Source organism: Sceloporus occidentalis, unplaced genomic scaffold (assembly GCF_023333645.1).
Source record: "Sceloporus occidentalis isolate IW3139 unplaced genomic scaffold, rSceOcc1.0.p SCAF_7, whole genome shotgun sequence".
In the NCBI taxonomy this organism is placed as follows: domain Eukaryota; kingdom Metazoa; phylum Chordata; class Lepidosauria; order Squamata; family Phrynosomatidae; genus Sceloporus; species Sceloporus occidentalis.
In genome coordinates, this window is record NW_028316987.1 from 55,106,878 (window position 1) to 55,120,428 (window position 13,551).

General features: G+C 38.4%; 1 protein-coding gene across 7 annotated transcripts in view; it reads left to right on the forward strand.

The window, feature by feature from the left end:
- Nucleotides 1–13,551, forward strand: part of LOC149309756 (serine/threonine-protein phosphatase 6 regulatory ankyrin repeat subunit A-like) — a 97,977-nt gene that overhangs the window by 76,384 nt on the left and 8,042 nt on the right. For all 7 annotated transcript variants that reach the window (XM_089533001.1, XM_089533002.1, XM_089533004.1 and 4 more), the window contains 7 exons: nt 2,078–2,152; nt 2,360–2,561; nt 8,357–8,444; nt 10,103–10,220; nt 11,318–11,537; nt 12,334–12,421; nt 12,516–12,599. In XM_089533001.1, coding sequence (XP_089389127.1) covers nt 2,078–2,152; nt 2,360–2,561; nt 8,357–8,444; nt 10,103–10,220; nt 11,318–11,537; nt 12,334–12,421; nt 12,516–12,599 — 875 coding nt within the window. The remainder of the gene's footprint in view (nt 1–2,077; nt 2,153–2,359; nt 2,562–8,356; nt 8,445–10,102; nt 10,221–11,317; nt 11,538–12,333; nt 12,422–12,515; nt 12,600–13,551) is intronic.

Sequence of the window (13,551 nt, forward strand, 5' to 3'; positions counted from 1 at the left end):
AAGGGAGAATTTTTGAATTACCTGGCTACAATATTCACTCAGGTCCAAAACACACTGCAGAAATAATCGAGTTTGAGACCGCTTTAACTGCTTTGGCTCAATGCTAGGGAATTATGGGAACTGTGAGATATTCAACCTTCTCTGTCAGAGAGCTCTGGTGCCACAATAAACTACAGTTCCCAGGATTCCTTAGCACTGAGCCAGGGCAGTTAAAGCGGTCTCAGATTGGATTATTTCTGTGGTGTGTTTTGGACTGCAGACTCAGGTACAGGCTTTCAGTTCTGTTAATACCAAATCAACAACAATGATTCAGCACAGGAGCAATTATTTCTTTATAATAAAAACTGTAGTTAAAAAATTAATACGGAAAAGGAGAAAAGGATTAAAAATACCTTCAATGATACAAATTTATCAACTGCAGTGAATTTGAATAACATTAATTTAATTAAATTGATTTCTCATACCGGTTTTACAGCAATTAATTTTAAAAATGATAGCAATGTATATTTAATGACTTTAGAATATATGTTAGGAAGTGGTGAAAAGTCTGAAGGACAAGAAGTTTCACAGACTCACCAATTAACAAAACAAAACCAGGAACCTGATTAAAGAATTACAGAGGAAGCAAAAAATAAAATAAAAATAAAATCCAGTCTCTCTAAAAGATACCTTAATTAGACAAAATTAATGAGATGTCAGATAAAATCAGAAAAGGAAGACTTACACATGCAGGAGGTAGAGTTAAGAGATAAGACATGCAGACAGAGATGAAGATGTTAGATTTGAATGATACAGAATCCTCAGATGAGGATTTCTCAGTGGACCAAAACAAGAGCAGGTTATTTGATCCTGACAGTTACAAAGTATTGTTTAGAAAAGTGTTACTTTAGGACTGGAAGCTCCATAGCAAGGTGAGAGTACAGGAAGGAAAGCAGCGTTAGGGCTACAGGGAAGAAATACATTAATTTTTTTTTTAACAAACGTACACCAGAAAGTTTACAGAGTTGAGTCAGAATGGAAGACAGCTTTTAATATTGTGAGCCTCTAGGATGTGGCAAAATATTAATTTGAGAAAATGCCAATGGATCAGTTGGCTACCCCATTTGTCAATGGTCCTGGAACAGCTTTGATTTTGAATGCTATAGCTTCTCAGGTAGGTGATACATTCATAAAATATCATTTTATTTTGATTGCAACAACCTTCTCTTAAGCAAATTGTCTCTTACTTGGGTCCTGGAAAGATATTCTGCCACCCATGTCAGTGGGTTACAGAATCTAGCCTCCTTTCATATGGACTGTTCAAATGTTGAATGCAGATGAGTTTAAACAGTCATTTCACTAGAGCCCTAACAGCTTCTGCCACCTTACTCAGGAGAATCCCTCTCCAGAACATCAGTAAAACAGTCTCAACTGTGATATTCACCCAGGATTACTATATTGTTATCAGAGTGAGATGAGATACCAGTTTTGGCAGAGTGGTATTGTCCATATTTTCAAGTGACATTCTCCCATTCGCTAGTGCATACTGCTTGTTAACCTACCCTTTTTATGTGAGTCACAGAAATGACAAAGAAGAACAGGTTGCTTACCTGTAACTGTGGTTCTTCTAGCAGTAATCTGTGAACTCACACAGTCTACAAGGATGGATACATTTTTCCTTCTTATCTTTTCTGTTTTGCTGTGCAGTAGGCCAGGAACTGAGGGGAATCTTATCTAGACATGTGCATTGTGTGGGTAGAGGTCCCACTGAAAATGCTGTGCTCAGCTCTAGAAGGTTCTGATTAGGTACACAAGCACATATGTGTGTTCATAGATGACTATTCAAAACAACCAATATTAAAGGTTAGCAACCAGTTCTTTTGCCATTTTTAATGAGTTGCCAATTTTAAAAAAAAAATCAGTACAATATGCTACACAAATCTTCATCCAACTCTTTAGTCAGTTTTTTGTACTTGAATTCTAAACCTTATTACTTCTTATCTGTTAATAAAGATATAATAGAACCATACACTGCTTAAGTGTGCATGTTAATTTAAAAATGATTGTGTTATCAACTGCATGTGTATGTTTTCTTTAGCTAATGGAAACATCCGGAACTGACATGCTGAATGATTCAGACAACAGGGCACCTATTAGTCCATTGCACTTAGCTGTAAGTATTCAGTATTGATTATTGGCCTATTTTAAAGTTCATGCCCGGGGGGGGGGGGCAATTTATCATAGCTTTGAGTTTAATTTACAGATCAACAATTATTTGTGCTTGTTGTTATGTGAACTACATGTGGTAACTTGATAAAGTGTACATTTTCATTTCAAGTCAGATTTTTAAAATATATACATATATATTGAAAATTTTCAGGCCTACCACGGACACCATCAAGCTCTGGAAGTGTTAGTACAATCTTTGTTGGACCTTGATGTCCGGAACAATAATGGAAGAACACCATTAGACCTTGCAGCCTTTAAAGGGCATGTTGAATGTGTGGATGTACTCATTAATCAGGGAGCTTCTATCTTGGTAAAAGACTATGTTGTAAAAAGAACACCAATACATGCTGCAGGTAAACTTCGTTAATGCTTAATTTTAATACTGAATTTAGAGAAATAATAGATGGTGATGTAGGGGCCTTTCATTAGCCCTGCAGAAAAGTCAGCTATATAGGGCTTCTTCTTTACTTGAACTTGTCTTGAAGCTGGTCATTTTAAGAGCAGCTGATTAGCTCTTAAATGTTTAGGCTGGAGTATGCATCTCCCCCTCTTCTGTCCTCATCTCTTTTTTTCCTTTTCGGTCATGTAAATGACTTTTGTGAATATATAGTCTTGTTTTATTAGTGGTATGAATGCTGCTATTGAAGGCTTTTCAGCTGATGAAGTTAAAATATGTGTTAGATAAGACAAATGTATATAGTGTATATGTTTTAATTTGCTTGCTTTTTTATGTTGATAATTTTAAAATTGCTCTTAGGTCCAGATTAAATTCATTTAACTTTTGTCTTTCAATTTGTTTTTACTGGGCCACATTTTATGATAACTGTAGCAAAAGCTTCAAATATTCTTCTGTATGGTTATTGTGACTCACTTATATTGGTCTGAAGCCTGTAGAATATTTTTGGGCTGAGTAACTTTTGACTGATGCACTCCACCATCACCACACATGGCAGAGAGTGTTAGGTTATTCTCCCCACATGAGTAACATCATAGGGAATACTCACATCATCAAGCAACTCTGTTGAATTTGCTTTGTCTATCGCCATCACAAATGGGTGTCTTTCTCTTTTTGTTGGATGTATTTTTGGACTTCTATAGGGGCCTTCATTGTTTCTTGTACAGCCTGTGAGTTGTACCTCTTGCAGAGGAAAGATGCCAGTATCCAGTGCAGACCGCTTGGAATTTGGTTGGGGCACTGTGCTAACCTAAAAATAGTAGCACCAGTGATTGCAGTTTCTCAGAGGTTTCACAAGTGTGTCCCATGGTTCAGCAGGATATTTTACAAGGACATTTTCAGTATTCTCTCACTTTTCAATTGGTATGTGAGAAGCCAATTGAACATTGGAAGTCAGTGTGGTGTAGTGGTTTGAGCATTGGACGACTCTGAAGACTAAGGTGATCTTGAGCAAGTCATACACTCTTAGCCTTAGAGGCAAGCAAAGGCAAGCCCCGTCTGCATAAATATTGTCAAGAAAATCCTGTGATAGGTTTGCCTTAGTGTCACCATAAATTGGAAACTACTTGAAGGCACAAAACAACAACTGAATATTATGCAATGGATGCACTCAATTGGGAGCCATTGTCCTGTTGATTGTGATGCTTTTGAATTCAGAATACCTATATATGGAGTATATTTACATTAGGCTAAGTATGTGTAGGATCTTGACATCTAAGTGCCTCTTCTGTCTTGATGAACGACATAAAGTGCAGATGTATATGATTTGTTGGGAGTTCACAAAACAAGGACTACTTAAGGGAGATCACTGTTCAGATAGCAGATCAGTCATCATATAACTGGCTTTCGCTTCACTTCAAGCAGCAAAAGTTGCTCATAATGGAATTGGAATTCTGGTCTTGGAAAATGATTCCCTCACATTGACTTCCTCAGGACCAATAATTTGCTCAGTAGAGGAGGAATATGCCTGACCTCCAACTGCTAACATGGATAAATTATTGTCAGTGTAAAAGGAGAAATCTACTCTGAAGTAGCATTCATCAGATATTTTGGATGAATGCATTTCTAAGAAAAACAAGAATGGCAGGGTGGACTAGCCCATTGAGTGAGAGGTTGATTCTGCTCGTTGGATTCATCAGGTGTTTGCCACACAGCTCCAAACTACAGCACCACAGCAGGTTACTCTTTACTGTTGATATAGGATACAATGGTGTCAGACATTATCTCAGACACCGTGGTTCAGCTGCTACCACCACCACTACTAGTTCTGCTGTTTCTGAAGGGATTCTCTCAAGAAATCATGCATCACTCACCAGATACTCTTTGCACAGGCTCCTGCTCAGAAAAATGTGTTCAGAAATGTACCACCATGGCTCATAGCAGTATGTATGCTTAGTGGAGTCTCTGTCGTATTGGCTGTTTCATCATGTTTGGTTTCTCTAGAAAAGTTTCTGGGTCAGTGGGAGCTAACAAAATGTTAATGTTTTGTTCTAATTGGAGACTCATCATTTCACGGGCAAGTGATTAATGCAGCGTACTGCTAATTGTCAGAAATAATACCAAGAGCTCTTTGTCTTCAGAGGCATCATACACAATACACAAAAATTGGTTGCAGAACAATTCAGTCTTACTGGACATTCCATCTCTGGCCTTTGAACAATAAAGGACAATATAAAATAATAAAGAACAAAAACAATAAAGGAAGATGGCAACGAGAAACAGCTGAATTGGAATATATCTGCAAATTCTAATCCATCAAAAATGGGTTGAACAAAAAAAATATTTTCCTTGCACACTAACCATATATAACACTTGTTAACATCACAGCTTCACAAGGGTGCCACTGGCCAGTTTATCACATCTCTTTTCTGGTTCCCAATCTGCTTCACACTACATTCCAAAACTTCATCCACCATTCACATGATCATCCACCCATCCACAAGTTTCTTGTTGTTGTTTGTTGTTAACTGCCCTCGAGTCAACTTCAACTCATGACAAATCTGTGAATGATACATTTCTCAAGACTCCCTGTTCTCCACTGCTCTGGTCAGGTCTTGCACGCTCAGGCATGTAGCCTCTTTGATTGAATCTCACCATCTGGCATGTGGTCTTCCTCTTTTTCTACTTTCCTCTGCCTTTCCTAGTATCATTGCCTTTTCCAGGGATTCATGCCTTCTCATGATGTGGCCAAAGTGCAACAGCCTCAATTTAGTGATCCTGGCTTCCAGGGAGAGTTCAAGCTTAATCTGTTCTAGAACCCATTTCTTAGTCTTCATGGCCATCCGCAGCACCACTTCTCAAATGAGTTTATTTTCTTTCTGTTGGCTTTGTTCACTGTCAAATTCTTCCCTCTGTACATGGTGATGGGGAATACAGTGGCTTGGATGATTCTCACTTTAGTGTTCAGAGTTATATCTTTACACTTTAAATTCTTTTCAAGTTATTTCACAGCTGCCCTTTCCATTCCTAGTGTTCTTCTGATTTCTTGACCACTGTCTCCATTTTGATCAATATTTTATCTATGGTATGGCAACTCTTTGACTATTTCGGTTTTCTCGTTATCTAAGAGGAATTCTTGTATATAGTCTGTAATCATTATTTTTGTTTTCTTAATGTTCAGCATTTAAGTGTACCTTGGCATTTTCCTCTTTGACCTTCTTCAGAAAATGTTCCAGGTCTTTCTGCCAGTACTATTGTTTTGTCTGCATATCTTAGGTTGTTCCTCCAATCTTCACTCCTGCCTTGGGCAGCAGTTCCTTAGGCAACATCATTCCTCCTGTCTTTGTCCCTCATTGACCATTGTTAAAACTGAACTTGTCACCTTGTTACCATACCCACACATTCTGCATTTCTATGTGTAGACATATAGTCTTATTATAAAAGTCTGCATTTAGGCTCTAGTTCACTCCATGCATCTAGGGAAATACATTAAGTCAAAAAAAGCTTATTATGCTGCAACTTTTTTCAGTTAGGGGTGAAGAAGATGGCTGGGAAGTAGTGGCTTGTGGCTGATCAGGGCACGATCACGGGGGACCCCGTAGCCCACTCCCAAAGCAGGCTGCTGTTGCAGGTCTCAAGCAGAGCTGCTATGAGTAGGTTTAAATTGATTCCTTTTTTGTGGCGGCATTGGAGCAGATAGGGCCACATTGGGGGTGTGCGTCATCTATAATTGCCACAACTCCAAAGCGACTGGAAGCCACTTCTTTTGGCCCATGTGTTTCGGGCCTCAATTTCAAACGAGCTTTGCATACTGGTACTGCAGGCTAACATGGTTGTGTCTCTGAAAACTAAGCAGATTGTACAGTGGACCAAATGCTTCTTCACACTCCTTTTGTCTTATAGTTGTTTCCACTGCATAATCTAAACCAATAGAATCCAAGTGGAAAGTTCACAGTTGAGACCTATGCATGCTGTTTCTCATGGCTTGGAGTATTCACTCTGCCTTTCCAAAGACAGAGATTTGTTGTGTTTTTGAGGCCTCTCACAAGCCTTTAAAATTCCACTCAAGCATATACCAATTCCTTGTATTGTCTGAGCCACTGTTTTGTTGTTGTACTTAAAGTACTTGGTGGTTTCCTCTCTGAGTCTACCTTCTGCTGCCAGAATCTCACTGTCTGACAAACATTTGATCAAACTTTTCTTAAGGGGATTTTTAAAATCTGTATCTGACAGTTTTTCTTCATCTCCCTTCCTGCATCTCCCTCTCAGTGGTACTGGCATTACTCACAGAAAAGCCAGTTGAACCTTTTGTGACATACAACCTAAGACTTTGTTGTTGTTGTATGCCTTCAAGTTGTTCCCAACTTATATCAACACTAAATTTTCTTGGGAAGATGGAGTGGGGCCACTCTGTGCTGGTGATGTCAAATCTGACTGCATGACTATGTGGAATTCCAGTTTGGTACTTACATAAAATTGTTGTTTGGTCCCAAAACTTTCTACCTCCATTGCTCATTTTAGGATAGCTATCAAGGCAACAGCAGATACTTCTTTTGCAAGAATGATCCTGTTGTTTGTCTTGGCATATGATTTTTTTTTTTTTTTTAGGTATTTATATCCCGCCCTTCAGCCCTGATGGCTATCAGGGCGGCTTACATTTATCATTTTTAATCAGACAGTTCCCTGCCTGCAGGCTTACAATCTAAAAGACATGACACAAAAGGAGAAGGGAATGGTGAGGGGGGAGGGGATCAGGTCCAGCATTCTTCTCTCCCTCTGAGGCCTGGACCAAGGCAGATGGACCAGAGGGAGGACTCTGCTTCTTCCAGGCAGGCCTGGTGGAGCTCGCCTGCCTCTCTCCCCTTCCAGATGCTGGCTGAAGGAAGGGCTGGTCCTCTTCGAGGAAGGCAGTTGGAGCTCACCTGCCTCTCTCCCCTTCCAGATGGTGGCTGAAGGGAGGGCTGGTCCTCTTCGAGGAAGGCAGTTGGAGCTCGCCTGCCTCTCTCTCCCAGATGGTGGCTGAAGGGAGGGCTGGTCCTCTTCGAGGAAGGCAGTTGGAGCTCGCCTGCCTCTCTCCCCTTCAAGATGGTGGCTGAAGGGAGGGTTGGTCCTCTTCGAGGAAGGCAGTTGGAGCTCGCCTGCCTCTCTCTCCCAGATGGTGGCTGAAGGGAGGGCTGGTCCTCTTCGAGGAAGGCAGTTGGAGCTCGCCTGCCTCTCTCCCCTTCAAGATGGTGGCTGAAGGGAGGGCTGGTTCTCTTCGAGGAAGGCAGTTGGAGCTCGCCTGCCTCTCTCTCCCAGATGGTGGCTGAAGGGAGGGCTGGTCCTCTTCGAGGAAGGCAGTTGGAGCTCGCCTGCCTCTCTCTCCCAGATGGTGGCTGAAGGGAGGTTCAGAAATAGATTAAGATGTTCGTCATCTTCCGGTAAGTTAGCTAGAGAATCACCCACGTGTATGAGTCACAGAGACCATAAAGAAGAATAAGTTGCTTTCTTGTAATCGTGATAATTTAGTCATCTCTAAACAATCTACTTTCTTGCTCTCATTTTAACATCCTGCCTTTTCCTTGATTAGGGCAGCAGACTTGAACATGAAGCAGAATAGCTTGACGTGCTTGGAAGTGTGGGTGCAGGGCTTTTCCCCTAAGATAATCAGCTCTGGAATTTTCTACTGGTGCTAGAAGAAGGGGCAAATGTGATTTGTCTGTTTTCTAATATTATGGTAATTTCAGTGTTTTATTTGTTGGTAATATTTTCCAGCTACAAATGGACATTCAGAATGCTTGCGGTTGTTGATAGGAAATGCAGAACCACAGAATGCTGTAGACATTCAAGATGGAAATGGACAGTAAGTTCTAAAGTCCCCACCCCCTTATTTCTTCTTTTGTATCTTTAAATGAGCTGGATAGAAGAAAACTAGTCTGTTTTTTATTTTAAGTTAGTAATTGTGGGCCTTGCCAAGTATCAGGTAAATACAGTGAAAGTTTCATTTAAATTCAATAGCATTTACTTTTACAAAATGAAAAGTAAACCTGTATTCTGTTGATAGGTTCTTTTTTTTAACCTTCTACTTGCCCAAACTTGCCCATCTGTGAATTAAAGAGTTTCTTCTGTTTAGTGAGGGAACATAGATTCAGATTTACCATTGGAGGAAGGAGGGAAAGTAGTGTTATTCACCTTTGCTTTGCGATTTCCAGCATCACCAGCTGCACTGTTCTGGAGAATAGCAAATCCACCCAAACAGTGGGAAGTGGTAATGGGTGCTATGGGGGAAGTGGAAATCTAGGAGAAATATGTTCTGTCTCTTTCCTATAGCACCAATAGAACACTAATAGAATACTGAGCAAAAGTCTAGATCAAACTCAGAGAGTAAACATTTCAGTTGAAAATAATGCAAATAGTAAATAATTTTCTATTAGCTAAATCCCATTTTTAATTCTTGTAATCTCTCTGTGGCTCATGTAGATGATACATCTGAGTGTGTATAGGATTTTAACTTAATTTGGTCTAAAGAAACACTGAAATTTAGTCTAAAGAAACACTGACAAAATAATTAACATATAATTGCTGCTTACATACATTTGTAATTATAATTTGCAGTGATGTTCCATTTAAACAATGGAACAAAAACATTTACAACTTCATATGGGCTGCGAAGAAACTGAGAATTCATTTTAAAACAATGCAAGAGCTAAAAGAAAGAGGCGATCTTGATCTTCCCAATCTAAAATTGTATTTTTACGCTGTTTTGATTGGATAAAAGACTGGGTTAACTTAACAGAGTTCTCTTGAGTCTCAATATTATCCTCAGTATTGTTAAAATGAACTTTTACCACAGAGGAAAATAAACTTTTCAAGTGATTACATATGGTTAAATATATTGTTATGTGAAGAGTAAAAATGAATGTAGAACATAAGTGTACTCAATGATACATTAATAAATAATTTTGATATTTGTGTTATATAATTTTTGAATCTTAGTAGAAGTAAAGGCTTCTTGAGAAGAAATCCAGTTAAATTGTAATAGATAAGAAATGATAGAAACAAAAGCCAGTTTGTGATAAGGTAGCACCAACTTTCTGAAGGAAGCAAGTAGTTATTGAAAAACAATTATTCATTTGTGATTTATTTATATGGCATGTGAATTTTAGATGTTTTTAGATATTTTTCAGTTTAGATGTGAAATTAATAAACTATTATTTTTTTTAAATGAGTGGGGCTGGGCATTGCTATACCTTGCAGACTGCTATCACATCATGTCATACTGTCACAACTGTATAGTGGTCTTGCTTTTTATTCAGCTTTAAACAAAGTCTGTTCCATCTGATAAGGATAGGCCTTCATTTGTAGGTTCAATCACAACTGAAGAATCATACTACCTTGCTCTTTATAACAACGAGATTTGCCATGTGGGTAGTTTATTAATTAATTGTTTATTATTAACAATTGTGTGATTGTTGTTGTGGAAGAAGGTATGTGTTCTCATTTAATCTTCATCTCTTCCAGGACTCCTCTGATGTTGTCTGTTCTCAATGGGCACACAGATTGTGTCTATTCACTGCTTAACAAGGGAGCAAATGTAGATGCCAAAGATAAATGGGGACGAACAGCATTACATAGAGGGGTAAGAGAGACAAATGTGTGTCCTCCAACTACTTGCTTTTTGCATTAATAGGTGATATTGTATAGTATAGACATAATGAGTTGAATATCAGTTTCTACTGAAACCTGTAAGACAAGTCAGCTGTGATTTTTAAGTGCCATGATTTCAATAAAATCTAAGGGCAGCTAACAGAAAGTTCACTATATGTTTGTATTTATTTAAGTGATTTATATCCTATGTTTTAGAGCTTTCAGTATATTTTAATGGTATGATCTAAAAACAATACAATTTTTAAAAAGCTGTACATCAGTAGTTCTTTTTCTGCCTACCATCACACTTCCAAACAAGCCCCCTAATTCTGTCCCTAGATAACGTTTATGTTTGCCCTCTTATTTTTTGTGAACCCTTTCCTTTCTTCATATTCTTCTATGCATCCCTGTAATACTCCCTTATTTTCCCCCGGTGATCCAACTATATGCCACTTCACACCTTTCAGCTTTGACATGTCAAAAGTAGAGAGCTCCTCTTGTTATGTCTGTTTCCAGGCCTTCCTTGAATACTAATAAGAAAGGTATTCATCATGAATTTAAGGGTTGAACTAGGCACATGGGCCTCTAGGAGGAGAAGAGCATTGCTACTGCTGCTGGAGACCCAGAAGCCTGTTACTCTTTGGCAAAGTCCAAAGGCATGTATACAATTAACTCTTTTTAGCTCTTGTACATACAGTGGGCCCTTGATATCTGCTGGGATTTGGTTCCAGGACCCCCCATGGATAACAAAATCGGTGGCTATTCAAGTCCCATTAAATGGCATAGTAAAATGGTGTTCCTTATATAAAGTGGCAATGTTTGTTTTTGGGAATTTATATACTTTGAAACCATGGATGCTTGAATCCATGGATAAAAACATCTGTGGATACCGATGGCTGACTGTATATGGATAGTAGGCCTCGATTTAGCTTTCTGATTTAAAAAAAAACAAAAAACGAGCGGGGTAATACAGTAGTTACGTAGTTGAAGGATTACATACTGACTTGAAAATATGAACTTTCTGATTTCATCATGGTGTATATATGTCACTCCCTGTACTTTGTATTATCTATATGTTGCATTTTCCAGGCAGTTACTGGACATGAGGAGTGTGTAGAAGCGTTGCTTCAACATGGTGCAAAACGCATACTAAGAGATTGCAGAGGACGAACACCTATACATCTGTCAGCTGCATGTGGGCATATTGGAGTACTAGGAGCACTCTTACAGACAGTGACATCTGGTGATGCAGTACCTGCCCTGGCAGACAATCATGGGTACACATCATTGCACTGGGCCTGTTACAATGGTAAGTAAAGTAGTTGTTTTTGAAGAATACATGCAAGGGTGTGGAGTAGGTTGATTTAGAATTTCATCTGATTCAATTAAGCATCTTGCGTTCCCAAATTCAGTTGCTATGTTCAGTCTAATAGTTGCTAAAGATCAGATAAGTTATCCAAGATAATAAAATACTAAAATGAAACAAGCCAGTTAGGATAATAATAAAAGAATCGTGTGAACACCTTAAAGACTAATTAAGGATAAACTTTCACAGATTATAGCCCACTTCATCTGGATTCTTGGCAGAAGCAGTATCTGCTGACCTACTGTGGTGATTTGAATTTACAAAAGAACCTTTGAAAGTTTACAGTTGATCACTGTAACATATGATCACTTAACAGAGACACACCAGGGTGGTTCTATAGAAAGCAACCGATTGCCAAGCCAAGCAGTGGGTCTGTGATATCAGACTCTTCAACAGGAAGAAGGTAAATAAGATACTGGAGCTCAGATACAATGAACAGACGTGGAAGAAAACACCCCATTCAGTATTTAAATTAATATAGTGTCAGTTTAATTGATCTTCCCCTCTTACATCCTCTTGCTTTTACCCAATAACTGTTACAGCAGCTGTGACAATATAATAGACTCCAAAAATGAGCATTCACGACAAGTTATCTGATTGTTAGGAACATATCACAATATATATTGGTTGTCAGTAAGTTACACAACATAAGAAAAAAACACTATAGTGATACTATCTTGTAATGAAAACATATTTATATTACTTTTAGTTTGCTGGTTGATATTTAAAACTTTTTTAGGTCATGACAGTTGTGTGGAACTACTTTTGGAGCAGGAAATTTTCCAGAAGATGGAAGGAAATTCTTTCAGCCCTTTACATTGTGCTGTGTAAGTAATGTCTACAAACCTCAGTTAAATTTCTTTACAGCTTTTAACAAAGTTTGTCTATTTTGAAACTAAATGCCTTTTAAATTTTTGATAGGATAAATGATAATGAGGGTGCTGCAGAAATGTTAATTGATACGCTGGGTTCTGGCATTGTAAATTCCATAGATGCAAAATCAAGGTAAGGTTAAAAGTACTGCATGAAAGAAACATATTCTTAATTTTAATTTTGCTGTCCTGACTGTCTTAATATGAAATGAAGGCACTTTATAATCAGATAACAATATAAATTACAGTGGGCCCTTTATAACTGCTAGCGTTTGATTCCAGGACCTCCCATGGATAACAAAATCTGTGAATGCTCAAGTCCCATTAAATATAATGGAAAAGGAAAATGGTGTCTGTAATATAAAATGGAAAATCAAGGTTGCTATTTGGAATTTTTAATTTTTTTGAATATTTTCAAGCCATATATGCTTGAATTCGTGGATAAGGAGGGCCAACTGTATAGTAAAACTGTGGCTAAGAAAGTCTTGTCCTATATGGCCTTTTGTTCTGATGTTGAAGAAGAGCAACCCTAGTAAAAACAGGCAACAGGTAGCTAGGGATCTGCTTTAATATACCTTACATTTTCTCTTAACTTTAATCCAATATAGACTTATGACATATAGCAGCCAAAGTTTCTAAAAGATATCTCTGTATAAAGCTCATTGCCATAGCCAGTTTGTAAGCCTGGACATGTTGATTTATAAAAGTATGAGTAGTACTACTTAAATTTCTGTCATGAAACTCCACATACCTTTATATGGATGGAACTGGCAAAGAGAATTCTGAGTCCCAATTATAATACAGAAGACATGGGAATGGTGTATCCCGTGGGCCAGATGCAGCCCATAGGGAATCAGCAGATCCCCTGAGATCTCCCACCAGCCCCTAAAAGACATGGCATTCACCGTGATTTTTTCAACCCCCAAAGTGTTGGGTTTTGGCCAAAAATATTTAAAGGCTAAAAATACCTTTGTGGACCTATTCTATGTTTTTGGAGGGTTCTCTGCACCCTAAAACAGTAAAAAAAAAAAAAAAAAAAAAAAAACAGCCAGGGAGCTAACTGGACTTTACTTCCATTTGCCCAA